A 25238-nucleotide genomic window follows, 5' to 3' on the forward strand; every position below is an offset into this window, starting at 1 on the left:
GTAATTTTTGGTTCGTTCTATAAATGTCATTTTTTCTAGAGAAAAAGAAAATTAAATCTTAAAAAAAAAAACAGATTGTTGCACTATATAAACATGTATTAACTATCATTCAGCTGTTTTGGGTTTCTCTTATGTCATTACTGATAGAGAAATCACTGTTTTTTAAATAGCAAATTTGCCCCTCCCTCCCCCCCTGAGTCTCAGATTTTTGGCACCCCCCTGAAAAAGTTATTTACACGACCTAAGGGACATGTGCCAAGTTTGGTGCTTCTACTAATAAGTGCACGAAACTGCCATTTTTGGCGACAAGCCACCCTACTATATAATGAAGGAGTTCGGTTGCCTTTTTTAATAGGCAGGCAAAGTGTGCTTACTTTAAGGGTTGCCTTTTCTGTATATTTGAATTTTCAAAATTCAAAAACAGGGTACCTTTTATAAAAAAACAAGCCCTGGACCCGCTGAGTACAGGGAGCTCACATCTATGTTTAGACCAGGGGCGGTGGCACTATTCTGAGCGGATGTTTCTTTAACGCGTTTCAAGAGGTACATATGCAACCAACAACGAATTTGTTAAACAGTTGAAAATCCCGTGAATAAAAACCTAGGCTATAACCCGCGTTTATAGAAATAGCGCTTAATGATTTGGAACTACCACCCACCCTTCCCCCCTGAAACCACCAACCACCCCTCCCGAAACCACTACCCTCCCATCCCCCCCCCTCCCCACACACACACTTATGGGACCACTCCGCCGCCCCTTGTTTTGACAAATAGGTAGAATTGCTCAGAACTTTGTGGTAAGGGCGTAGGTGTCTCATCTGCCTCCTTGTGCACAAATATTAAACAACTGCAAATGAGCCGGCTGCAAAAAGCGGTAATAACATAAACTTGAACCTCATTGATCCAAGATTCTGTGATAAAGCTCCTTAAAACATGCCTTGTTTATCATCCCAGATTTTTAGGTGGTTAAGGTTAGAAATGTTCTCTTCCCTCGCTTGCCTGCGTTCTGTACAGGACCCGAAATGATCCCAGGGCCCGAAACGATCCCAGGACCCGAAATGATACCCAAAAGTACCCCAACTGATCCTCGGGCCCGAACCGATACCGAGGAGTCCCCGAAATCAACCCCAAGGAATTGCGGTAATGGACAAAGGGAAAGCAGAAGAAATACTTGCAATTTTGAAGCATAATAAAGGGTTAACAGCGACTCGATTTCTAAGCAACGTGACTTAAAAATATTAAATTCCAACACAATACTTCTATTTATTACATTACGGCGTTAAACCCATAAACAGAGTCCAAAACAAATACACAACTTTAAATTGCTACTGAAAGGAATACAGCATAAACATAGCACAGCTTTGCTCAGATCACCCAAAATTTTGACCTTCCATCACACTCTTAACATTTTGCGGTTCCGACACATGACTCTGACACTATAAATGAGAGTCTCATTTCCGGTAAACATCACCCCTAAAAATTAATATTCATTTGACAACCAAACATGTATTTCACCACGAAATCCTTGTCCACACGAGCGAATATTTACCGACACATTTTAGGCAGCCGGTTTGGCCGAGAAGATGGAATGACAAAAGCACACTGAGTAATACACTCGAACAACCCTTCTACTACCGATTCAAAATATTAAGAGGATGTGGCTCTTGTTGAAAGCAATATTATGTGAGTTTTGAATTTCCTCATGTAGCCGTGCGTACACCCCGGCATGATATCATGATATAATAGGTATTTCATTCACCGAAAACAAACATGCCAAAAAATAACTTTAAAACATTTCGCTTCCTATGAAAAGCAGGATGTCCTATCTGTAAAGACTTTCTTACACATTTCTTTAGTTGTCCATTACTGTAATTCCTTAGGGTTCATTCCGGCGACTCTTGGGGATCGTTTCGGGTCCCGGGATCAGTTGTTTGTAGCTATGTTTATACATGCTGTATTTCTTTCAGCAGCAACTAAAAGTTGTGTATTTGTTTTAGACTCTGTTTATGGGTTTAACGCCGGGCAATGTAATAAATAAAAGTATTGTGTTGAAATTTAATATTTTTAAGTCACGTTGTTTAGAAATCGAGTCGCTGTTAACCCTTAATTATGCTTCAAGAATTGCAAGTATTTCTTCTGCTTTCCCTTTGTCCATTACCGCAATTCCTTGGGGTTGACTTCGGGGACTCCTCGGTATCGTTTCGGGTCCGAGGATCAGTTGGGGTACTTTTGGGGATCATTTCGGGTCCTGGGATCGTTTCGGGTCCTGGGATCATTTCGGGTCCTGTACAATTCCCCCTGGAGTGATGCTTCCGATTCTTACTCTATTGAGCACTTAGCACTCGAATGGGTTCTAGGGGCAAGTCCCAACTTGTCCTTCGTGGCCTCTGCAGGAGCTTGGAACAGTGGGAACAATCGAGACTCAGTTTGCGATCTCATCAGGAGCAAAAAGACCTTTAAGGTAAGTTTTCTTCTCGCCTTCTCATAGAATATGGGTTGATAATAATTCAAGCAATTGTCGAGTTAGGCATGTTTTGTCACGATGACGCAATTATGATTCTCGAGGAAAAAAAAAATTGCTTTTTCAATTTGCTTTAACTGAGCAGGTAGCAACTCGGCGCACAGACAAATATTGTATGTAGTTATCTCATGAAAGCATTCGTCTATCTTATCCCATATATTTACTCTGCCAAAGTTTTTTTTTTGGTGTGAGAAGCGACCGACCGATAACAGACAACGTTTTAGAGCTGATCAGGTGAGAGACAGTTTTGCGCTGTGTCATTTTCCAAGGACAATACGTCTGTGTTCCGTTTATGGAAAGTCAGCAAGGCCAATTCGGAAAATCAACGTGGACCTAAAACAAACCATACTAGTAAAAATCTAGTTCTTTTGCGGGATTGTCCAATCGATTCTTGTATGTATTTGCATTGGGGCGAGGCAATATTACCTCCGGTCAGAAATTCTAAGTTCTTCTATATGGCTACCGGGGAAAAAAGAGCACACTTCATAGTCCTTATGTCATTTATCTAACAGAATCCAAGAATTAGACGTACTTTTGCACCCAAAATTCGATAGATTTTTTCATCAGTGAAACGTAGCGACAGACAGACAGGGACATTAGGGAATTTCCCTTTTTTTTGTGCGAGTCATGAGCTCCCCTAAAATATAATAACCTTTTTTTACATTATAGATACGATGGAATCCCGGGATGCGGTACTTCTCGCAATCGTTATCACCAACACAATACTACTTCTATTTATTCTTGTGCTCCTGCTTCGACGGAAGCGGAATCAGATAATTAAACTAGTATTTGATCAGAAACAACCGGCGCGGCTCAACAAGCAGGACTATACTAGGGGAAGATACGTCACCTATTATAGTCCCCCCACCGGATGGAACCCTGGAACTTCTAGTGTACTAACCATTACACTAACTGACGGTTGAAGATCTTCCCTAGCCAAGTCTAACTGGAAGCTACGTTTTCTTGCTTACTTTATTACAGACCACGTGGTGCTGTGAAGTGTCTCCATCAAGAATCGTATACAAAAAGACAGGAGCGAAAAATGGCAAAGGTCAAATTGTAAGGTCGGGTTAGCTTATAATCGCTTAATTTTTTAAATAGATATTTCTTGTGTTATAAAAACCAAAATAAGCTTTAGTACTTTTTGGTAGATAATCCTTTTTGAGATATTGCAAATTGCAAGACTCTTGATTTGTCTGAAATTGCCCATTTTGGGAGAAATTGCTTCTTTTTTCATGATTTATTGCAACTTTGCTCAATCATATCTCAAGAACGAATCATCTACCAAAAAGTACCAAAGCTCGATATTACGTAAGGAACCTCTAGGCAAAATGTAAGCAAAATATAAGCTAACACAACTTTACAATTTGAATTTTGCCATTTTTTGCTCTGGTCATTCAAGAACACAAGTACATTCGCATAACCATGAATAAAGTAGCACACAAAGTGACATGGCGAACGTTTTCTTTAATTCGTCAAAACAAGAATTCACGGAACAAAGGCCTAGTATCCAAACGGTAAATAAGTTTCTATTGACACAGTATATTTCTATCAGCTGGTTCCAAGATCACCATAGTAGTGAATTGAATGAATGAAGGGGGAGGGGGGCCTCTAGTCAACCCCCCCCCCCCCCGACCAGAGCTTCACTAGTGTTAACTAACCAGGGCTTAAAAGCATCTGATTATTTAAAAAGTCACTTTAAAAATCACCAAGTTTCTAGACAAACCTAAAGTCAAAGAGGCCATTTATGACGCGTGACTTCAAAGCTTTTGCAAGGTGTTGCCCAAGGTAGTGGGGTCACTATGGTTGCCTACAATATCCCTGCTAACAGTTGACATAGTCCTACTGCTTGCCTACAGTAAAGCCACAGAACCTCCATGCCTGACCCACAGGTTCACTCTCTTGCTCAAACAGCATGGGTAAGCTTGTCAGCGCCTTGTCAACAGTCTCCTGATTGGCCCCCGGCACATGGCGCTGTACATGAGCAGTTATCTGCTGTGCCGAGGCTCCAGAGGGGCACGCGGAAAGGAATGAACACAGGACTCCCACCAATGCCATTTCGTTCTCCGATAATCGCACCAGCTGTATAGGGTGAGGGAGATCAAGTTGTTTGGCCTCAGTCCCACTTGGCGTGTCCACTGGAGGTTTCTGGGTAGTGTCGTCGCTAGCCTTAGGTGTGACAGGTGCCTTGTCATCAGGCCCCCCCTCATCAGCATCAGGGACAACTTCATCCTGGTTCTTAGCTGCTGACTCTTCCTGACTCTCTCCCACGTTTTCCTCTTGGCTTGAACTTTTCGCCTGATCCTCCTCCTCCTCAGATTTTTGTTCTTTTTCCTCTTTTTTCTTTGTAGCCCCTCGTTTAGCTTTGGGTTTCTTTTTCTCTTTCTGCAAATAGTGCAAACGAATAGCAATCTAGTATGAACCAATATAAATAGCACTTCTCAAAGTGTCTGTCTGTACCTCTGTCTGTGTGTGTCTACCTTAGCTGTTCAATCAACAGTCAGTTTTTATCTATGTACTGTAGGTGACCACCCGTCCACTTGTCTAATCATACACATGCTGCCTTGACCCACCTCTGCGTCTGTCTTGTCTTCTTGGGACTCCTCTACTTGTGTTGCCTGCTTCTTTCCTCGTCTGCTCGCCCTTCTGCCTGCAGGTTTGCTCTTCTCCTTAGCTTCCTCAGCAGGTTGTTCGTCTGCCACTCCCTCTGGTTCAGCAGCTCCTTCCTCTTCCTCATCTGCCTTCCCCACCTCAACCTCATCGGCCTTCCCCACCTCAACCTCATCGGCCTTCCCCACCTCTACCTCATCGGCCTTCTCCACCTCAGCTGGCTCCATCTCAGTCTCCATATCAATAGTGTCTATGTTTTCATCAGCTGGTTCCTTTGCTTTGCCTTCAATCTCCATATCTGCAGTTTCTATATCCTCTTTTGCTTCTTCTTTTGTTACAACAACTTCAATATTGCTTGATTTGATCTACAACATACAACATACAAATGAGTATCTTGTTATTATGGAATTAGAGCTTTAGAGATGCTTTTCAGTGACAAATCCAGGGGATCCAGAGAAAAGTGAGCCCCCGCCCTCACCCACTCCTCCAGGCCACTAGAATTTTATAAAGAAATGCGAGGGAGCTAGAACACATCATTTTTGTACCCTCTATATTTATGGACTATACATCTATATTTATGCTCTCCTTCTTAGATGTAACCCCCTCTCCTAGAGATTTCCTTTCCCCATGCCTACAATGTTAACAGGAAAAACCATTGTAGTAAATGTGCCATCAACACTACTACTGATTAGAAAATTATCAGTGAAAGAAATCAATGTAAATTCTGTGTCCATTGTAATGCTAGGTTACATCGTGCAAATAATGATCATATGAGAGCTGTGAAGATGAATGATCTTTTTGGTAAACAGCCCTTTTGACGAATGCCACCTAAATCCAACTTAATTGTGCATATCACATACCTGGGGAGGCTTGAGCACAGCGTTCTGTAGATACTGCTGCAAGCCTTGCAGGGCAACAGTGAGCCGTGCTATCTACAAAGGATACAAGACAAGACCATTTATGGGCTACATCCCACATAGCATTACACCAGAACATGCTTTAGTAAGCACTACACAAAAATCAAACAATAATATATAGATTTAGACACTGCCTAAAAGCGGAGCCAGCTTTATAACCATATTTTCATATTGAGAATCTTTGGGCAGTTTAGGGGTATGACCCCCTGAAGAATAGAGTCTCTAGACTAGAATTTCTTTTGAGGATAAAAAAGGGATCCATAATAACAACATCCGCTTGAGAATTCCCCAAACAAACACCGAGGTTTTCAAAACTCAACGAAGGCACAAAAAGAATGTTTTATTTGTTTTATAAATTTTTTTCTAATCCTACGCTAAATGCAAAAGTCAATAAAAAACTTCACAACAGCACACGCTCATGGTGTCATTCCAGTGCATGTCAGGGTACACACAGAAAACTGTTTGAAAAACTGGCTTCAAATACCAAGCAATATTTACTTCATCGTTTGGTGGTATTGGACTTATTTTGCGATTTCCTATTTACCTGGGACATGTTTTTTTTTCCTGAAGAATAATATTTTTTAGTGTTAAAAGGTAAATGTTCTCTGGAATTCACAGGGTTGCCGACTGATAATGCACGAATTCCCCTTGCACAATTTCATGTTGCGTCAACCACCGCGACAGGTAAAAAAGTCGAGCTGATGATATTTCCAGCTTGCTAAAGTACAAAGCAGTTCCATTGACAGACATAGCCTTCAAATTCTCATTTTCATACGGCCATTTGACTGGCTAATCAGTACATTTTTTCAATTAAATACTTTTTCTTGTCAATTCGTTTCTGCAATCATGCATTCTGTTATTCGTTTGTCGAAAGTCAGAGAATAGGCTTAATCCCCATGTCTTTTTTCAAGTCCTCCCGGTTCTTGCTGGACCTAGTCTCTCATTGGTTTAGAGTGATCAATTAATTAGCTGGCCTGTTCGCATGAGCTGGTCACGTGAGTGGTACAGATAGCTGACAGCGTGTGACCATGACCTCACTGACCACAATTTTTGAGTTGCCTAGTTTATGACAAACTTCTATACGTACGGCTCCGCTGGCTCCGCTATAATAGCACTATCATAACAATCACAATATTATAGCAAACTAGATCTTATTTTTCCAAATTTTGGTGCATCTATTAACTTCTTTTAATAGTTGCTTTACTACGTCTTACAGCTACGTATGTAAATTAACCTATGTACGCTAGAACAGAAAATCAAACCCAAAGCCCAGTGGTGAGAGGCAGTACACAGCGGGCAAGGGTCTGCCAACTGTGCTATCCCAGAGCTCCTGTCCCATGTTTACCTGACTATCCTTCTCATCGAAGACTGCTGCATATTTGTCCCTGAGAAGCTCCATCTCGTTTTTGTAAGACTCCACTTCCCACATAAGGCTTGTGTTTTTCTCAGCGAGGGCTTTCAGCCCTGCAGCCTGAGCTCTTGCTTTGGCGTCCTCTGGATCAAAAGCAGCCTTTGCACCCACTGCTATACAGGAAAACAAACAGTTGTACATGTATAAGTGGTGATATATGTGTGGGCCTAAGGCAGGCTTAGCACCTGTCTATACACAGTAAAATAGATATAAGTTTATGCAGTCCTGTTATCTCTCTAGCAATACAAACCTTCAAGAACTTATTGTCAAAATGTTGATGTTGGATCAAAATTATATTCTAAGAGCGTTTATTGTTCCCAAAGACTAGTAAGAGTAATACTATACCATAGACAGTTATACTAGACCATAGATTGTGTGAACCAAAGGGAGTTTTGGATCTTACCAAAGCAGAAAGAAAATGGCTGAGGCTGGGTATGGTAATGGGGCCTTAATGTCACCAGGTCTAATCCTAGACACAGAAGATCATTTCTTAGAATTACCTTCAGTTTGGTTGGCTGTCTGGTCACCTTTAGCAGCCGCCGTCACTGTGGTCTCCAGTGTCTGGCTTTCTACCTGGTCTTTGATACTTTCCTCTGGTTGTCCCTGGGAATCCTCATCAAGGTCCATACCTACCGAGTCCTGTTTTACTGGTTGCTCGGATTCCTCAATCAGTTTCATTTCCTGGTGGAAAACATGGCAAATGGTGCTGGGAGGAACTGCAAGGAACTCCTTGCTCGATTATTACACAGTGAAAAACCTTGGACCTTTGCTCTGAGTATACTTGCCATTGTTGTCCCATAATAAGCCTTTATGTGTACTTTGTTGGTATTACAAAGAGCAGAAGAGCTTTGCAATTCAAACCTGTCACAACATGTCTTTACCAGGCTTTCCCATGCACATAACTTTGAGTTTTCACTCAAAGTTTTAGGTTACAACAGATTGAAAACCAGGCTAAAGATACCAATACAGTATAGTAAAGTATTGCCTAATGGTTCAATTTATCTATTGCACATGTAAACATCAATTCTTGAGACACCTTCGAATGGCTACTTATGATCTGTACAATGTCATTATGCTTTACCTTCCTCTGCCCCAGCTTTCATCTTCACAAAGAAATGCATGTTCTTACCTCCATTACTTGTTTCTGCCAATCAGAGATGTTTCTTCTCTGCGCCTTGCTGAAGTGGTCCCAGCATTTTTTCTGACATGCTGCATTGAAAACAGTCAAGATTGTCTCTCCTACAACAAAATAAGACAAGCTTTTTTAGAATCCTTTCTCATTTTTTAAACAAATACATTTCAAGAATACAGTAAATACCAGCTCAGAGATTCCATATTAGTGCATAAGATTTTCAAATTGACAGCTTACACCATAATAGTGGTATAAATAAAACCCTGCAATCATTTGATAAATACAGACCTTGGTCTCTGACTTTCTTAGCCCTCCAGTACTGCTCCAATTTCTGGCGCTCCACTATTTCTTCATTCTCCTTCTTCTCCTTAACCAGCCTCTTTATATGATTGTGTATACAATTCAACAATGCATAGAAGGTTGCAACTGTCTTGCGAGTAACCTCGCCTCTTTCTAGCCATTGAGTCAGGGTGCTGAATGACTCGTAGAATGAGCCCTGCTCATTGCGCAGATTGTGCAGTAGCTCTGATGCAGCATGGTCTGTAAAGAACTTCACCTTTTTCTCTGTTTCTTCCTCAACTAATCTGATCTTCTCCATTTCTTCTCTGTATCTGTGACGCTCCTCTCTGGCCTGGGCTCTAAGCTCCCTCTCGTAGTCCTGCTGGTCGTCTCTGGAGGCTGCATAGTCTACAAAGATGCGAGATGACTCAATGGCCATGTTCTCACCCCTGGTGTACAGGCGATATCCTGAGAATAGTACTGCAGTATCCACAGACTCCTTAGCACCAAACCTAAGATGGCAGAACTTCCTAGCATTCTCTCCTTTCCCTTTAGAGATCCTGATACTTGTGATCTCACCGCAGACATAAAAGATTTCATTGATGATGTGCTCATTGATGGACTCAGGGAGACCACCGATGAAGACTGTGCGGCAGCCTTCAGGCTTCTCTTTCTGCTTCTGCATGGGCATGTCGGGGGGTGGAGGCTCTAGGGAGCAGTTAGGGCGGGTGTATGCTGTGATAGGGAGAGTGCCTTGCTGGCTGGACCCTTGAGTATCCATGCCTACTGACCCAGCCATTGTCTGTTCAGGATAAACTTGAGGTCCAATTGTGGGCTGCAGGGCACTGTTTGATGGTCCATTGCCTAGCAAGCCTGTGTTTGAAGCAGCCATGGGAGGGAGTAAGCTGGGGTTGAGGTTAGAGAGGATGTTGTTTGCTGAGGCCATAGCCGGGTTTAGTCCAAGATTCATCCCTGCTGCCATCATGTTCTGCCCTAACATGTTTTGACCCATCATGTTCTGCCCTAACATGTTTTGACCCATCAGGGCGGCATTTCCCATCTGTTGCAGTTGTTGCAGCTGTTGTTGCTGAAGTGCTACCCAGTTCTGTTGCACGTTCTGGGTTCCCCAGTTGTTTAGATTCACTCCTCCCTCATCTCTTCTTGCCGCTATTGACTTATCTCTCTCCCTGCGGCCACTCCCAGAATCATCATACCCTCTATCTGGACTCCGATCCCTGCTTCTATCCCATTTTGAGCTCCTGTCGAGTGACGACTCTCTTCTGTCATCTCTGTTATCTCTCCTAGCCAGCGGTCGGCCAAAGAAGGTACTAGGTTGACGCTCAGATGAGCTGCTTCTGCGTCTGCGCTTGTCATATCGTGAGCCTCCATCTGACCTCTGTGACGCATCCCAGTCTTGTCCGCGTTTCATCCCATCATCCCTGGAGTTGGAGTCTCTGCGGCTTGTTCTATCCATCGAGGAATCATATTCCACATTCCTGCCATAACTGTCACGACCAAACTCATCTTGGGTGTTGGCGACTGCTGAATATTGCATCATAGGCATAGTTTCTTGCGGCAACAGCGCAGACGGCTGCATGTCTGTGAGGTTGTAGATTGGGTTTATCATTGGCTGTGTGTTGTTCATCATTTGCGACGGGAAGTCCATGTCTGGTTGTGCTGCATTTCTTCTTAGTAATGCCATGGCCGATTGTTTTTGCTCCTGGTTAAAAAGAGTTAAGTACCTTAGGAATATAACAAACAAATTCTGTAGTCACCATCCTCAAACATCTTTGCTTACTAATTTCTCGTTTAACACACAACGAACACGGTTTTGTTGAAAAGATTCATTTTTTTCGATACTCAATGACGCGCAACATAAGTTAGTTTATTTAGTTAAGTAATTGAACTCCCTGTTGTAAATCCTCACTTCCTTAAAAGAATATCAGATCAAAAGTTTTTTCGACAATGTCTCTCGATAACTGCGTGTTTGAGGTTACTAAAATTTTATCAGTTACTTTCTCAACGAGAAAGATGTTTGCCTTTTTTCGCCGGTCGCTTCTAGCGGGGCCAAATTTCTCAAAAAGGATTTTTAACAGCTCTAACAGAGAGAATAACCCTCTCATTTCATTAAATAACCTTTTCTTATCTTTTTTTGATGTTAAGAATAACAGTTTACCTTTTGCGAAGCTTGTACTGATCGATCAAAACTCGAAAGCGAACAACAAAGACCAAATTACAACATGGCCGCCTCGAGTTAATGAGCAAACTTTTCGCACCCCTCCCTACTGGTAAGAAAAAAATTGGCAGAAAAGCTTCCTTCTAGAATTAAACCTGAAATTATACTCACGCCATTCTAAGATAGTTTAAAAACCTACAGGTTAGCAAACGATCTTTAAAAGTAACTTAAATTGGTGGCAATTTTATACCAAAATGTAAAATAAATATACCTACTATACCTCCCTAGTCAGGCAAGGTTTTGCTTCAATGATCCGCGATCACTCGCTCAGCGGACTCACTTATTAGACGTGGTACCAAGATGGCGGAAGGTGAGCTTTGTTTACTTTCCAATTTATATTTTTGTTTTTTCTTGGTCTTTTTACACAAATCTATGCATATAATTTTTTTCTCGCCCCTCAGTGGTACAGCTTAGATGTGCGGTGCAGTCGTACGCATGGGGGAAGATAGGGGCAGACAGTGCGGTAGCACAGTTAGCAAAGGGCGACCCCTCTTTCGTCCTGGAAAATAATAAACCCTATGCAGAGGTAAGAACTTAGTTATGATAAATTTAGTGGGTATTATTTGATTATCCTGCTCAGTCAGAGCTTAGGAATGCCTTTTGGATCATCCAATAACATTTGAAGCAAATTAAAATGTATTTTAAGTTACAACAATTTATTTGAAAAAAATATAGGCTAGATTGCAGAATACCCCCCACTCAAAGATTACCCCTTACTGTCAACGCGTCAACGCCATTTCCAATATTCAGCGAAGAGTGTCAACGCGTCACCGTGTCAACTCCTCCGTTTTATAACAGAGCGTCAGCGCGTCACGGTGTCAACTCCTCGTTTAATATATAACGTCACAGACCCACTCCAAATAAAATATATACCCTGTTCTAGGACTCATCACCTAACATCCCTTTAGACAAATGCATCAATGGCTATCCTTAATTTACCATTTGCCAAAAAAAAATGAGCAATTCAGCTTAAATTAGGGGTGTTATCGCAATTCTTGTAAGGGATGTTTGCCTCTAAGTTTGACGACATCAATTGCAAGGAAACCCTTATTATTACGAGATTGTAAATGCTCTACAACAATTAATTTAGATCCAATCATCACGCATCTTGGTCAGAAGTTGCGTTGAGACATGTGGTACCTTTTCCACTATTTGGTGTATGAATATCATATGTAAAAATAACATTTTACCCCATTCTCTTTTATTTTAATTGTTTCTGTTATTGGGGCTATTTTCCCAAAACTAAGTAATTTCCTTTTACAACATTTATATTTGCAACATTGATTGTACTCAAATTGTACTCATATCTTTGATTTACAATCCCTAAAAGTGCTAAAAACTGTTTTGAATTGTACTGGTTTGACAATCCCTCAAAATCCCCTAAAATACTAAAAATACTTATTAGTTTTGAATCGTAATGCCGTTCGACAATACTAAAAAATAAGTTTCTTTCAATTGTGCTTATAACTTTGTTCTACAATACCATGAGATACTAAGCTCCTTTTAATTGTAATCATAACTCCCTTCTACTACCAAGTTAATGTGGGGACAGTTTGACAAGTCAACGACAAAGGCAAGTTGACGTGGGGAGGTGTTGACAAGTTGACGTGGGGACGCGTTGACAAGTTGATGAGAGGACGCGTTGACAAGTTTACAACAGGACGCGTTGACATGGGGACGTGTTGACAAGTTGACGACAGGATGCGTTGACAAGTTGATGAGAGGACGCGTTGACAAGTTGATGACAGGACGTGTTGACAAGTTGACAAGATGGCAAGTTGAGGTGAGGACCTGGGGACAAATTGACAAGAGGGCACGTTGACAAGTTGATGAGAGGAGGTGTTGACAATTTGACACAAGGACGACTTGACAGGTTCACGAGAGGATGTGTTGACAAGAGGATGTGTTGACAAGTTGACAATAGGACGTGTTGACAAGTTGAGGAGAGGAGGTGTTGACAAGAGGACGTGTTGACAAGTTGACAAGAGGACGTGTTGACAAGTTGACAAGAGGACAGGTTGACAAGTTGACAAGAGTACGCATTGAAAAGTTGACGAGAGGACGCATTGACAGAGGTACTAGTGACATGGAAGCATGACGACACGTGGACCTGGGGACGAGTTTTTTAGAAAACACATAGCTTGGGGTGGGGGGTATTCTGCAATTGCTCCAAAATAGATATACATATCTCTGCCCCTACCCCTTACCGAATGTATTTCAAAAACAAGAGGAAGTTTCAAGATATGGTAACATTCCCTTCTTTCCTAGCCTCCTTCGCAGGCCCTCAGCTGATCCTTGCATGGTTGTGTTGTGTGACAAGCTGGGTGTGTTGTGTGACAGCTGCTCCTTGCAGGGTGTGTTGTGTAACAGCTTATCCTTGCAGGGTGTGTTGTGTGACAGCTGCTCCTTGCATGGTTGTGTTGTGTGACAACTGCTCCTTGCATGGTTGTGTTGTGTGACAACTGCTCCTTGCATGGTTGTGTTGTGTGACAGCTTCTCCTTGCATGATGTGTTGTGTGACAGCTGCTCCTTGCAGGGTGTGTTGTGTGACAACTGCTCCTTGCATGGTTGTGTTGTGTGACAGCTTCTCCTTGCAGGGTGTGTTGTGTGACAGCTGCTCCTTGCAGGGTGTGTTGTGTGACAGCAGCTCCTTGCATGGTTGTGTTGTGTGACAACTTCTCCTTGCAGGGTTGTGTTGTGTGACAGCTTCTCCTTGCAGGGTTGTGTTGTGTGACAACTGCTTCTTGCAGGGTGTGACAACTGCCCCTTGCATGGTTGTGTTGTGTGACAGCTTCTCCTTGCAGGGTTGTGTTGTGTGACAATTGTTCCTTGCAGGGTGTGTTGCTGCCCCTGTTTTGACGATTGCATGTCACTGTTTTTTTTAAATTTGATAGCTTTGGATGGGAACTCACCCTAATGGGCCCTCAACTATCTGCGACAGTGATGGCACATCACTATCAGAATGGATATATAGGCATAATGGCTGCTTGGGAAACAAAGTGACTGAGATGTTTAGTGGCAAGCTTCCCTTCCTGTTTAAGGTCTTATCTGTCAATAAGTCATTGTCTATTCAAGCTCACCCAAACAAACATCATGCTGAACAGCTACATGCTGCAAGACCAGATATATATAAAGACCCAAACCATAAACCTGAAATGGCAATAGGTCAGTTTTTAGAAAAGTTGTAAGTATCATATTTGTGTTTGAACTATTTTGTCCTCGGTAGTGCCTAACTCTTGGAATCACAGGTGGCCCAGTGTGTTAGCGTGCCAGCGTATATGGCCTCTCACCACAGGTGGCCCAGTGTGTTAGTGGGTCAGTGTATATGACCTCTCATCACAGGGGGCCCAGTGTGTTAGCGCATCAGTGTATATGGCCTCTCACCACAGGTGGCCCATTGTGTTAGTGTGTTTAATGTTAAGGTTCTCTTACCCAGGTGGTTCAGTGTGTTAGCCTGTTAGGTTATATGGCCTCTCACCTCTGCTGAGACTAGTTAGATCTAGGTCAAGACGTTATGTGCATATTACGATTTAAAATGTATAATGCTTAGTAGAACATGGTTAATACTGTATTAAAACACTGTGCCTAAAATAGCTTGAAGTTATTGACAATTACTGAATTTTTCCCCTGTTTTATGACTGTGCCTTCAAAAGTCCCTCTAACAGTAGGTCAACCCTCACCGTTACTCTTCCAGCAATCACAGACTATGAGGGGCTGTGTGGTTTCCGACCTGTGAGTGAAATTAAGGAATTCCTTCAATCTGTGCCGGAACTGGCTTCTGTTATTGGAGAGCAGCCATGTGCTTTGCTCTTAGGTAGTAATGGTATGTACAAATTGTTCAATATTTTTTTAGAAATGCAAATAATGTAATAAGTTAGTGTATGCCCTCTGTGCTAATTGCAGTTCTAAAAATATCATATCCTCCAAAACAAACAACCAATACAACTCAATCCCAAATGCTACAGTACTTCAGCACCCTCAATTATTTTAAGTGATTTGAGTGATGGCCAATCAAGCCAACAATTTACACTTTTCCAAGTCAGACAAGTCATCCACTTCTGTATGTCCTTATTCAAACAAGTACTGATATATTTTCAATCAATTGCAAAGTAAAAAAATGTAAAGTAGTTCACATAGGACAATGTGCATTAAGTTTATATTTTCACTTATTCATTCACACTTTACTTTTTCTGTTCTCTGTAGATAAGGCTTCCGAATGTGAAGGTATCAAGCAGTGCTTCTCCTCACTCATGACAAGAGATGAGATTGCGGTGACCAAACATCTTAGTGAGCTACTAGACAGAATTAAGACCATGAAGAGTGCTGAAATCGATGTAACAGGCTGCCTGGGAGATCTGTTTCTAAGCTTACATGGGCAGTTCCCTGGTGACATTGGCTGTTTCTGCATCTACTTTCTAAACCATGTGATGCTAAAGCCTGGTCAAGCCATGTTCTTGGGACCAAACCTTCCGCATGCTTACTTATCTGGAGGTAAAAATATTTGAGCCAACCCAACCCAACCCCCTTTTGTTTGTCTTTGCAGTAAGGTAATCCCAGAATCCAAAAATCCCCATTTTAAAGAACAGTAAAATCCTGAAAACTTCAAATGTTGGTAATTTGAATATCCTGCTAGTAATATGAGCTGCTAGTGTTACTTGTGGGCTGAAACGCTCCCGGATAAGCTGGAGGTTGGGGGGGGGGGGGGGTTCGGAATCTCCTATACTCAAGAGAATGTGCCCTAAATAACAATAGTAGTATACTTAACAACTGCCATTAGTGTGAGGGCTTCCACTTGCCAGTTTGTAATGTTTTTTAGCCTGCATAGTTCTTGTTAGTGGATGGAGACTCTTCCCCAAATCAGCTATAGTTTTATAGATCTCTTTACATCTTATTAATCAATAAACTAAATATCCTCATTTTCCCTATACAGACTGCATGGAATGCATGGCGTGCAGTGACAATGTTGTACGAGCTGGCTTAACACCTAAATACAAGGATGTCCAGACTCTGTGTGATATGCTAGATTATAGTCCAGGCACTGCAGAAGATAACATTTTCCCTTCTCAACTGGACCCTGAGGATTCACATGTAGTGGTGTATGACCCACCAGTCAAGGACTTCTCTGTTGCTAGAATCAATGTGAGTATATCACACTAATAAAGATTTTTGCTAATATCCATACAAGAAAGTTCTTTCACAATAGGGACAGGCATAAAGTCATGGGATTAAAAAATGTCTGAGCAGAAAACTCAAAATCTATCATTCTCAGGGATACATTTAGCTTCTTCAAAAATTGATATGTAAACTCCTATTTTGCCAAGAGAATGTCAGTAGAGTGAGTTTGAAGCCCGCTACGAATTGTCTTACACAATAAATTGTGTCCAGCCTTGGGCTGCATGTGCTTTCCCTTCCCCCTAATGTATTAAATAACAAGTTTTTTTTTTTAAGAAAAAAAATCTTTTACACTTCTTTAATCCTTTTATGCTAATTGTACATTGTTATTTTTCAAATCCCCAGCTTCCTGCCTCTCTGTCAAGTTACACTGTAAAGGCAGTGGAGGGTCCAAGTATACTTATTGTGATATCTGGTGGTGGTGAGACTTTAACACAGCAACCACTCAAGTTAGAGCGTGGCGCTGTGCTATTTATGCCCGCGTCCGTGGAACTGCCTGTGAAGACTGGGAATGAAGGGCTTTTGGTCTTTAGAGCTTACTGTGACCCTAAATGATACAACTTGCATGATCCACGACGAGAAGCATTTCCTGAGGGGGGTGGGGGGGGCGGGGTATCCAACGAATAGGAAGCGTACACTAAGAAACCGCGTGACTTCTTGAGTGACAAACTAACGCCTAAATAAGCAGAGAAATGTCTTGCGGCCGAAAAAATAGCGATGAACAAAAAATTTATTTCAATGAAAATAAGCCTTTTTGTCAAAGAATCTTTCTGGCTGATTCGTAAGCGCTGAATAAGTTTCTTTTTATTTTGTTCTTATTTTGCCGCCAAAAGCCGGGTTCGAGTTTGCCACCCAAAAATTCAAGTAATTTCTAAGGATGAGTCGCGTATCACTTAGTTCGCATAAACGAACTCGTGTCAAAGGCCACAAATCGAATTGAGTATTAGATTTTATGTGGAAACTGGGCATTATATATTATTTTGGGAAGTGTAAGGAATCGTTTGTACCAACACTGTCAATATGAACGAGAAAAACTCGTTGTGTCATGGTTACCGATACTTTCATTCTTTTCACACACTGCACATTATCTTTCAATTTTATTTATTACTAGTTAATATTATCTTCCAATTTTATTTATTACTTGCAAATATGTCAAAACACGCAAAAGAGACATTCGTGTCGATAGCACTAAAAGAAGCAGAATACCCCCGCATCTGTAGGTTAACCGATGGGGGAAAATGCCATTTTGTATTTGAAACAGAAAATTTAATTGTTTGCCAAATTGATCATATTTTGTCTTGCCAACTTTGTAAAGGCACATAGGCTAGAGCGGATAATCTATGTGTAAAACAAGAGACCCAATAACAGCACGCGCAAAAATGTCAACGCAAAAAGGCTGCTGTACAAATGGTCTCTTGGTATAATATTAAAAAAAAAAAACAGTAAAAATTAATGCGCGAGAAAATAGGTGCTAAGGTGCAGTATTGTATTTTTAAATGCGACAGTATTTTGGCTGAGCGTCACTGGACGAGAGAATTCTAGAGGCTCTAGTACCCAGGGTATAAATGTTTTTATTTTTCAGTGACATATTTTGTTTATTAACAGGGACTGCGGACGGGAAGGGGCAGGGGGTTTACAAGTGGGTCCCCTACTTTTCTGAGAGGATGTGTGTTTTTTATGCAGGTGCGTACCCAGGAAGGGGAGGGGGGTGGGGGCGCAGTCATAGGTATCACATGGAAATAGCATCGTATATGAAGATTCCTTAAATAAAAATGACCCATGGCCTTCAAGGGGTGCTCGCTCACACGCATGTGTTCGCGCCTGACATGTACCTAGAAAATGTTACAACTAAATGGTATAAATTGATTGCCTGATAAATCCTCTCTAGCGCATGGGATATAACCTAGCACAGAAATGGAAGTATAAAATAAAGGATTATAAAAAGTACTGTCAAGTTATAGAAAAAAGATAGAGCTAAAGGAACGAGAATCGAACCTCCTCAGATCAGATGAAACGACTACTTCCAGACATACGCTGAAACGCCGTATAGTAGCGAAAGCTTTTACGGCTAGGCTGAAGATTTCGTACCGCCTATAGCAAACTGCACAATACAAAGGAACCTGAGGTACCAGGAACCCCGGCCTGTCTTAGTAGGGCCCCCGAATGGTCTTTTGCGAGCACCCCGTTTTTTTTAATACGAGACCGAGCATTTTTAGGCGCAAAAAATTGTGCGAGCATGCGAGCACATCGAAATTTCGGGGGACCCATTTAGTCGCGTTATGCCACGTCTTGGCCACGCACAGCTCGCTGGTACACTGAAAATATCGTTGTTGTTGTTGGTTTTTTTTTCACGCTTGCGTCTCTTTGAAATAAGCGTGTATAGTAGTGTGGTAATTTCGTCATCATGCACTGTAGGCTTTTTGACCCTTGGAAATATAGCACCCTCTAGCGCCGAAAGGTTGAAGTGTCCATGACTTTTCATACACGGAAGTGACGTTTGAGAACTCCACGGGGGGTCTTAGCACGACAGGAAGTGCGACCATCAATGCACTGCGGTCGTACATATGTTGTCTTTGTAGGGTCAGTAATGGCGGCCAACAGCGAAATGGAAACAGACGATCACAATCACCTTCCTCCCTCAACAGGGCTACGCAGATCCAACTCTGCACCTAACATTAGCGCTGCTGCAATCAACGATAGCCTGAAAACATTCACGCTGAATCCGCAGCCCAGACAACGAAGGTTTTCCGTAAATTCGTCCAACCAAAATCAGACAAGCGCGAAGGTAAGATTTGCTTCTTCGCGAAGTCAAGAGAATCTACATAGCCAACAGCAATAGAAAATAGCAACTATTCCATTTAAATTTCAGCCCGTAGCTGTCGGATCACCCGTTTCTCGAGTATATCAGCTAATAAGGGTGAGTTATACTACATTTTGCCAGCGTAGTATTTCCTATTTTCCGATTCACAGGCCGCTCGTTTTACCATTAAAATCATCATCTTAGACTATTACTGATCGTTTCTATTTCCAACGGCACTCTTCTCCGTTTACAGGATGAAAGCGTAGATGACGTACGCCATGAGAAGTAAGTTTATGCTTTAATTGCAACGTTGAGAGCGGTAAAGTGTGTGTTATCAAATGTAAACTTATTTAGGGAACGTGTAAATTTTGTTTTTGCCCATGTTCATTTGTGGCTCTGTTCATTTGTCGTTTCTCTTTTCCATTTTTGTATATATCACAATTAACCGTCATTAACCAAAGAAACCTCTTACTTTAGATTGTCAAATTACTTTTAGGTTAAGAAACTGGAGTAAATTTCTCACACATTTTAAACTCAAAATAAATTTGTTTATGTTTTTTTCGTATCGCTTGTTTTTATAGAATGTCGGCGATGTATATTATTTTAAACTTACGTGCTGTCAGAATGCTAACAGCTTGATTTTATCATCCCTGTCTAGTGATTTTTTGTCGTCTTCCCGATTGATAACTGACTTGGATGAGAATATGAGTCTAGCGGTAAGAGAATTTTATTGTGCTATTGATTTGTACAACATTACTGCAAATGAACTCCAACTCTTAGATCATTCACCTCCTAAAATTCTTTGAGACATCTATACAACGAAATACAGACACCTAAGGAAAAGCATCTTTGCATACTAGAGAGAATAGCACAACAATGGACTCAAGAACAGGAAACATATTTTTTACTAATGCTGTTGCAATTTTTGGGGTTGCCATGATTCCTCCTGCTAGAAAGGTGGGACCATGTAAAACAGGGATTTGCAGAGAACCCAAAAGATAAAAACCTCAGGATTGGCCGAGGGGATGAGCATAGATATCACGCAATTTTTTAATGAAATAGCCAGCTTTTTCTGCATTCCTACCCTTAACTTTTGTACCTAAGTTCTAGGAGAGGTTCTATGAGTTTCTATGAAGATTTCAAAAACTAGTGAGGAAGTCATAGGAATTACATAGACAAGCAACAACAGTATAACATCAGCAAATTCATAACCTCTTTTTGGCACAAACTGCCCTGTGTATTGTGGGAAAAGCCTCATAGGGAATCCGCATGCATGTAATGATAATACAGTGGAACCTGGATTTTACAGTATGCCTTTGGAGAAAGAAAATGTATTGCAAAATAAAGGTATCGTTGCAAAGAGGTCCTTGATTTTATAATATAAAGTAAAATCCATTGAAAATATAGTTGTAGCGAGGTCGTGTTAATAAATAACTTTTACAAAATAATAATATTGTAACTGTACTGGGTAAGACTGCACAGTTACTTTCTGTAAGACTGTAATCTGTGTTTAACAAGACCTGTCAAGTCAAAAAAATCCATTAGCTGTATTGTACGTCTGTGGTGTCTAGAGGTTTTCTCTCTTTGTTTATAGACAGAATCAATAATATTGTTATATCGAGGTAAAAATTATGCTTGGGTAGCCTGCTTGCAGGCTGTACTCAGTGTTATCATTGCAGAAAACCCGCTTAGTTTGGTAATTGGCGCCATCTTGTATTTTGAGCCACGCGATTACTGGGGATGAGCGCAAAAACGTACGCAGGGTAGGGGGGAGAGAAGAGAGAAGGGGGAAAGAACCTTCCCCCTTCTCTCCTACACCATCATAAAATCCATTATCGTAAAATCCAGGTTCCACTATAAGTGGCCAAGTGTTCAACAGACTGACCCACTGTTCTTAGTTCTTTTTGATTGTGATTTTTTAAAGAGACTGTAGAAGACTTTGCTGGTTATGGAGTCTGTATACGTGTTCTTTAAAGTCCTGTTGCCTAGTTCCAAATCTTTTTGGGTATTACAGGGCCACGAGAGACACACCCATGACACGCCCATGCATGAGAGACGGGACTCTTTTGAAGGTCCCGACATGTTCCCTTCACCGGCACCTTCATCACCATCTCCTACAAGGTTTTCTAGAGTAAGTATGCAATCATTAAATTAATGTTTAGTTAGAGTCAAACAATAAACTTGTGGGCAATTAACACTTATTTTTATTCAAAACGTTGCAAAGTGAGAATTTGGTGAAAAAGTGGGATTTTTGATGTTGACTTGACAAGTTGAGTGATTCTTTCAGCAAATCCCAAGAAGTGCTCGAAGCTTGACGCCCAGCCCTATTCCCAGTCCAACAAGGCCAACAGTCACACTGTAAGTGGGCAATTTTAAATGTTTGTATATAGTAGAATGTGTGCTCGGAAGACTTGAATTTCTCTGTGAACTCAATTTTTTTTGACAAGGGGTTTACAGAATAATAAAAATCGCAGGACTGGAAAAATTAAAGTGTCACCAATCATATTTTGACCTACTGAAAATTATTTCAAATTGCCTACCATAACTGGAGGAATTGTTTGCCTAATTTTCAAACTTGGCAATACCAGCTTTTATTTTTGTCTGAAATTGTTTCTATATCTTAGGAGAAGAAGTATAAGTCCTGTGTGTCTAAGACCAAGTAGTCTTCCTCCTTCTCTCAAGCGTAAGTGTAAGTACCTGTTTTCCTCCAACGCTGTTGGATTTATCCATAACCAGTGTTGCATGCCTTATGCTTTAATGTTACCCTTGCGACTAAAAGATCAGCATATTATCCTCTAATCTATCTCAGGTCCGACACATGGCTTTGAACTTGGTGTGAGCCCATCCAAGCGAGTGTGTGATTCTTCGTCACAAAGCACCTCTCCAGAAGCTCCCTGTGAGACTGCTCATTTAGATTTTGACAACATCAACAGCATTCAAATGGATACAAAGTACTCGTTAGCACTAACAAACACTTCCTCAACTACTCTATTATCAAGCCCTATGCTGTTTGGAGAACCTTCAAGAATAAACTTTCCTAGCTACAGATCACGATTTACTCCTCCGCGCTCTCCGCTGGCCGGTCCAGTCACATCTCATTCAGTTCACACAGAGGCATCTGTTTCAATAGGCAATACTCCTGCATGCTTCACCTTTGCACCTGTGAGGGAATGATGACAATCATAAAAAATGTGAGTTGTTTATCTGTTAGTTTACTCATCCGTCCCTCTCATACATTTGTTTCTTTCTTCATTTGTTTGTTTGAGGTCATTGCAGATTTACATGAAAATAATGAGAAAGGGTCATGAATGGGGTCATTTAAACTGACAATTACAGCATATGTTTTTTATATATAGACAGTAATGCTGTTTTATAGGGGAAATTCTTTAGAAGTTTTCAATAACATGGTCTGTTTCATGCCTGTCTCTAAACACCAGGTATCTAGACAGTGCTTATCCTGCCAATACTGATACTGTAACTTTGTTGTTTTTCAGGTATATTTTTCTATAAAGTTCAAGCATTGTTTTCATGTACAGAAACCTTCCTTTGAAAGGAGAGAAGGATACTAGGTAATTATATTAATAAGCAATATACATAGTGTTAGCAATAAGTATAATAGCCTACTCTATTGATGTCTTGAGACTTTAATCAAGATACCAATAGAGGAAGCTTTGTTTTCGTTATCCATAAATAGCATTCTATGGCCCTCATTTCAAGCTATCACATGCTGGCAAAGTTGTCAAAATTTAGGATATAGTTTTAGCTATGGTAGCTACCATAATGGTTTGGAATAGAATGTCTAATATCTCTAGAAACTATTGACAAAAAACCTTGCATCATAACGTAAAATGGCGTACAAACATCAAAACATTTCTGGAGTAGCTGTTTATACTGGCTTTAGAGACTATAAATTGGAGAGTGAAAAACTTTAAGTGTTTTTTGGTAGTGTGAGCAGAATGAGAAAAATCCCTTCAAAAATGGAAAATGGGTTTGGGGGTCGAATGTTACTGGCTACTAAGGTCATACATATATTGGGTTAAAGAAGAGAATGGCTGTGTTATAAATTTCACTTATATATAACTCCGCTTAATCTTCTACATATTTTATTTGTCCTTGTCTAGAAAGAATAGCATTTTGTTGAAGGAATATAATTTTCCTACCCAGAAAGCAAAAAGAAAGTAGAGTTAAAGAAGCGCCCTGTACCTTACATCTTCTAACCAAAAGAAGAATTGTACAAGTCATACAATCATATCATTCAGATCGTTGGCCAGTTTGATTAAGTGTCACCCCATGTTTTAGGAGGAGTATGAAGTAGAGATCGAGGTATATATTATTATAATGGCTTGTAATAATAGAATTAGAGTTATTGTAAAGTTGTACAGTAGTGAAGCAGGTAGATTCTCTGTCAGTCTGTTGATGTATATAATAATTATTTTACTTCAAAACATTTGAGCCAAGTAAATGTCTGAATATAGCATATCTGAGCTTTAATCATCATTTACAGGATCTACATCATAGTACCCGTACAGTGGCGGAAATCTAAAAAAAAGTGAATGTATGGTAATTGAATACCTTATTGACTTGAGCTTTTCAAAGCCAAAGTCTTTGCCTGATTCACTCGACACCCTAACATCTTATCCACCTGAGGAAACAACTTGCCTCACCCTCTTCCCTTATAAAATCCCGTGCAACAAAATGTAATTGTTAAAGTGTAATAGTCAAGCCAGAACAAAAAAGAACAAATGCATTAAAGTGTATTGGTACTAAATAAACTAAATAGTATTTCACGGGTTTTTGAAAACCACTTTTTCAACTTAAAACTATAAATACCAATTGATCCCCCCACAAAAAAGGGGCAACGTTTGAACCCCACTCAGGGTTCGTACAAGTCCTTGAAAACCTTGAAAGTGCTTGAATTTTAAAATTTGAAATTCAAAGTCTGGAAAGTGCTTGATTTCTTATCGACAGTCCTTGAAAATCCTTGAAAAATATGGTGGAAGAAACAAAAGTAAAGCTTATTTGAATGTAGATTCATCGCAAATTCCAGCCAATATATGGTTTGCTAGCAATTGCTATATATATCTTTTTGGTTCTGTTGTTTAGGCTACCTGTTTTTGAAGCGGAAAAACCAGGGGCTAGCTGTTAGCGTGTAGGGGTTTTTGGCCTTGTAAATGATGTCAAGTGCTGCTGAGAGCAGAAAGATACCGAGGCGAAAGAAACATAAAGGATGTACAAGGTAAAGTATGTATAACCCATGACCAGACAGGATTTGCATAGATCCTACGCGGATTGTACAGTGAAAGGAAGTGTTGTTCGCCAAGTTCAAGCTCTTGCTGACGACGGTAAAGACCATGAAGCTGAGAGATGGTGATCTCCTGGTGCTGGTTTGTGGAAAAAGCTGAACAAGCTCAGCAGACGATCATCGTGGATCTTAACTACAAAAGGGGTGGCGAGTCGTCCCTAGATATATTGAATTCTCAGCTGGGTGCGTCCTTACAACAAAAACAGTACCTAGCCTGGTAGAGTCGTCTTTGAAACCTGTTGAAACTCGTTAGAGTCAAAAGATGCTTCTCTGCAACTGATGGTTGAAAACCTGAATAAAGAAGCTTGACAATCGTGACAGCTATCGGTGGGCTTGCTAGATGTAGTAAGACGCTGCTGATTGCAACAAGTCAAGGGAGAAGACAATACACCCAATATGAAGACTAGAGAAGGGCCAAAGAGAAGATTGTTGAAAAAGAGAAAATGCCGTGCAGAACCTGTAGAAAAGGCGCAATTAGGCCTTCTCACTTAGTCAAATGCACTGTGAATCTGTGCTAAAGAAAAGCTAAAGGCTTTCAAAGAAAACGAATTGAAGTTTGAGAATCTCACAAAGTGTTGGAAATTGTTTTTTCTTGAAATCACTGTTTGGATAACAGTTGCTTACCCATGCGTCATGATGCTTGCTTATGTTTTAAAGAGTCCCATTGCCAATGTATAGGTACTATTTTCGTTTTGAAAATAGAGTACAATGGCCCTATACAATGGCCCTATATCGTCTCTATAAATTTTTTTTTGTTATACTACCCATTGAATTCCCAGAAAAAGTCCTTGAAAAGGTCCTTGAATTTTATTTGTGGAAAATTTTACAAACCCTGCTGTAATAGACATCCCGCTAGCT

The 25238-nt window shown here is 40.7% G+C and overlaps 3 protein-coding genes and 1 long non-coding RNA gene across 6 annotated transcripts; 3 read left to right on the forward strand and 1 right to left on the reverse strand.

Annotated features, from left to right (window-relative positions):
- The first annotated feature begins 2185 nt into the window (after positions 1-2185).
- On the forward strand, positions 2186-3976 carry LOC116616311. Its single transcript, XR_004295301.2, has 2 exons — positions 2186-2461; positions 3191-3976. It is a non-coding gene; the product is annotated as an uncharacterized LOC116616311 (long non-coding RNA).
- On the reverse strand, positions 3969-11201 carry LOC5509477 (FK506-binding protein 5). Of its 2 annotated transcripts, none has more exons than XM_048732278.1 (8): positions 11047-11201; positions 8880-10590; positions 8589-8698; positions 7960-8140; positions 7394-7569; positions 5992-6063; positions 5095-5496; positions 3969-4906 (listed from the first exon to the last, which is right to left on the reverse strand). In XM_048732278.1, the coding sequence occupies exons 2-8, from the start codon at positions 10570-10572 to the stop codon at positions 4364-4366; spliced, it is 3177 nt and encodes a 1058-aa protein (XP_048588235.1). In that variant the 5' UTR covers positions 10573-10590; positions 11047-11201; the 3' UTR covers positions 3969-4363. The 2 variants fall into 2 exon arrangements, with proteins under 2 accessions (XP_048588235.1, XP_048588234.1); XM_048732277.1 differs by having other exon boundaries at positions 7394-7572.
- A 134-nt stretch (positions 11202-11335) lies between these two features.
- Positions 11336-18068, forward strand: LOC5509476 (mannose-6-phosphate isomerase). Its single transcript, XM_001629952.3, has 7 exons — positions 11336-11416; positions 11508-11632; positions 14001-14271; positions 14801-14929; positions 15310-15597; positions 16037-16245; positions 16624-18068. The coding sequence occupies exons 1-7, from the start codon at positions 11407-11409 to the stop codon at positions 16831-16833; spliced, it is 1242 nt and encodes a 413-aa protein (XP_001630002.3). The 5' UTR covers positions 11336-11406; the 3' UTR covers positions 16834-18068.
- A 757-nt stretch (positions 18069-18825) lies between these two features.
- On the forward strand, positions 18826-23557 carry LOC5509475 (P2R1A-PPP2R2A-interacting phosphatase regulator 1). Of its 2 annotated transcripts, none has more exons than XM_032378391.2 (9): positions 18826-19063; positions 19148-19195; positions 19332-19363; positions 19737-19794; positions 21093-21209; positions 21366-21436; positions 21703-21767; positions 21888-22269; positions 22573-23557. In XM_032378391.2, exons 1-8 carry the CDS (start codon positions 18866-18868, stop codon positions 22250-22252), a joined length of 954 nt encoding a protein of 317 aa, XP_032234282.1. In that variant the 5' UTR covers positions 18826-18865; the 3' UTR covers positions 22253-22269; positions 22573-23557. The 2 variants fall into 2 exon arrangements, with proteins under 2 accessions (XP_032234282.1, XP_032234283.1); XM_032378392.2 differs by having other exon boundaries at positions 21703-21761.
- The last annotated feature ends 1681 nt before the right edge of the window (positions 23558-25238 follow it).

This window comes from Nematostella vectensis, chromosome 9 (genome assembly GCF_932526225.1).
Source record: "Nematostella vectensis chromosome 9, jaNemVect1.1, whole genome shotgun sequence".
In the NCBI taxonomy this organism is placed as follows: domain Eukaryota; kingdom Metazoa; phylum Cnidaria; class Anthozoa; order Actiniaria; family Edwardsiidae; genus Nematostella; species Nematostella vectensis.

Excerpts from the sequence above, each read along its gene's own strand:
- LOC5509477 (XM_048732277.1), bottom strand. The coding sequence starts at position 10,572 with ATGGCATTACTAAGAAGAAATGCAGCACAACCAGACATGGACTTCCCG. Across the intron at positions 7,573-7,959 it reads GACAGCCAACCAAACTGAAG|CAGTGGGTGCAAAGGCTGCT; the intron begins GTAATTCTAAGA and ends TTTCCTGTATAG. Across the intron at positions 6,064-7,393 it reads TCGATGAGAAGGATAGTCAG|ATAGCACGGCTCACTGTTGC; the intron begins GTAAACATGGGA and ends TATCCTTTGTAG.
- LOC5509476 (XM_001629952.3), top strand. Across the intron at positions 14,930-15,309 it reads TTTGCTCTTAGGTAGTAATG|ATAAGGCTTCCGAATGTGAA; the intron begins GTATGTACAAAT and ends TGTTCTCTGTAG. Across the intron at positions 16,246-16,623 it reads TCTCTGTTGCTAGAATCAAT|CTTCCTGCCTCTCTGTCAAG; the intron begins GTGAGTATATCA and ends TCAAATCCCCAG.
- LOC5509475 (XM_032378391.2), top strand. The coding sequence starts at position 18,866 with ATGGCGGCCAACAGCGAAATGGAAACAGACGATCACAATCACCTTCCT. Across the intron at positions 19,064-19,147 it reads AAAATCAGACAAGCGCGAAG|CCCGTAGCTGTCGGATCACC; the intron begins GTAAGATTTGCT and ends TTTAAATTTCAG. Across the intron at positions 21,210-21,365 it reads CTCCTACAAGGTTTTCTAGA|CAAATCCCAAGAAGTGCTCG; the intron begins GTAAGTATGCAA and ends TGATTCTTTCAG.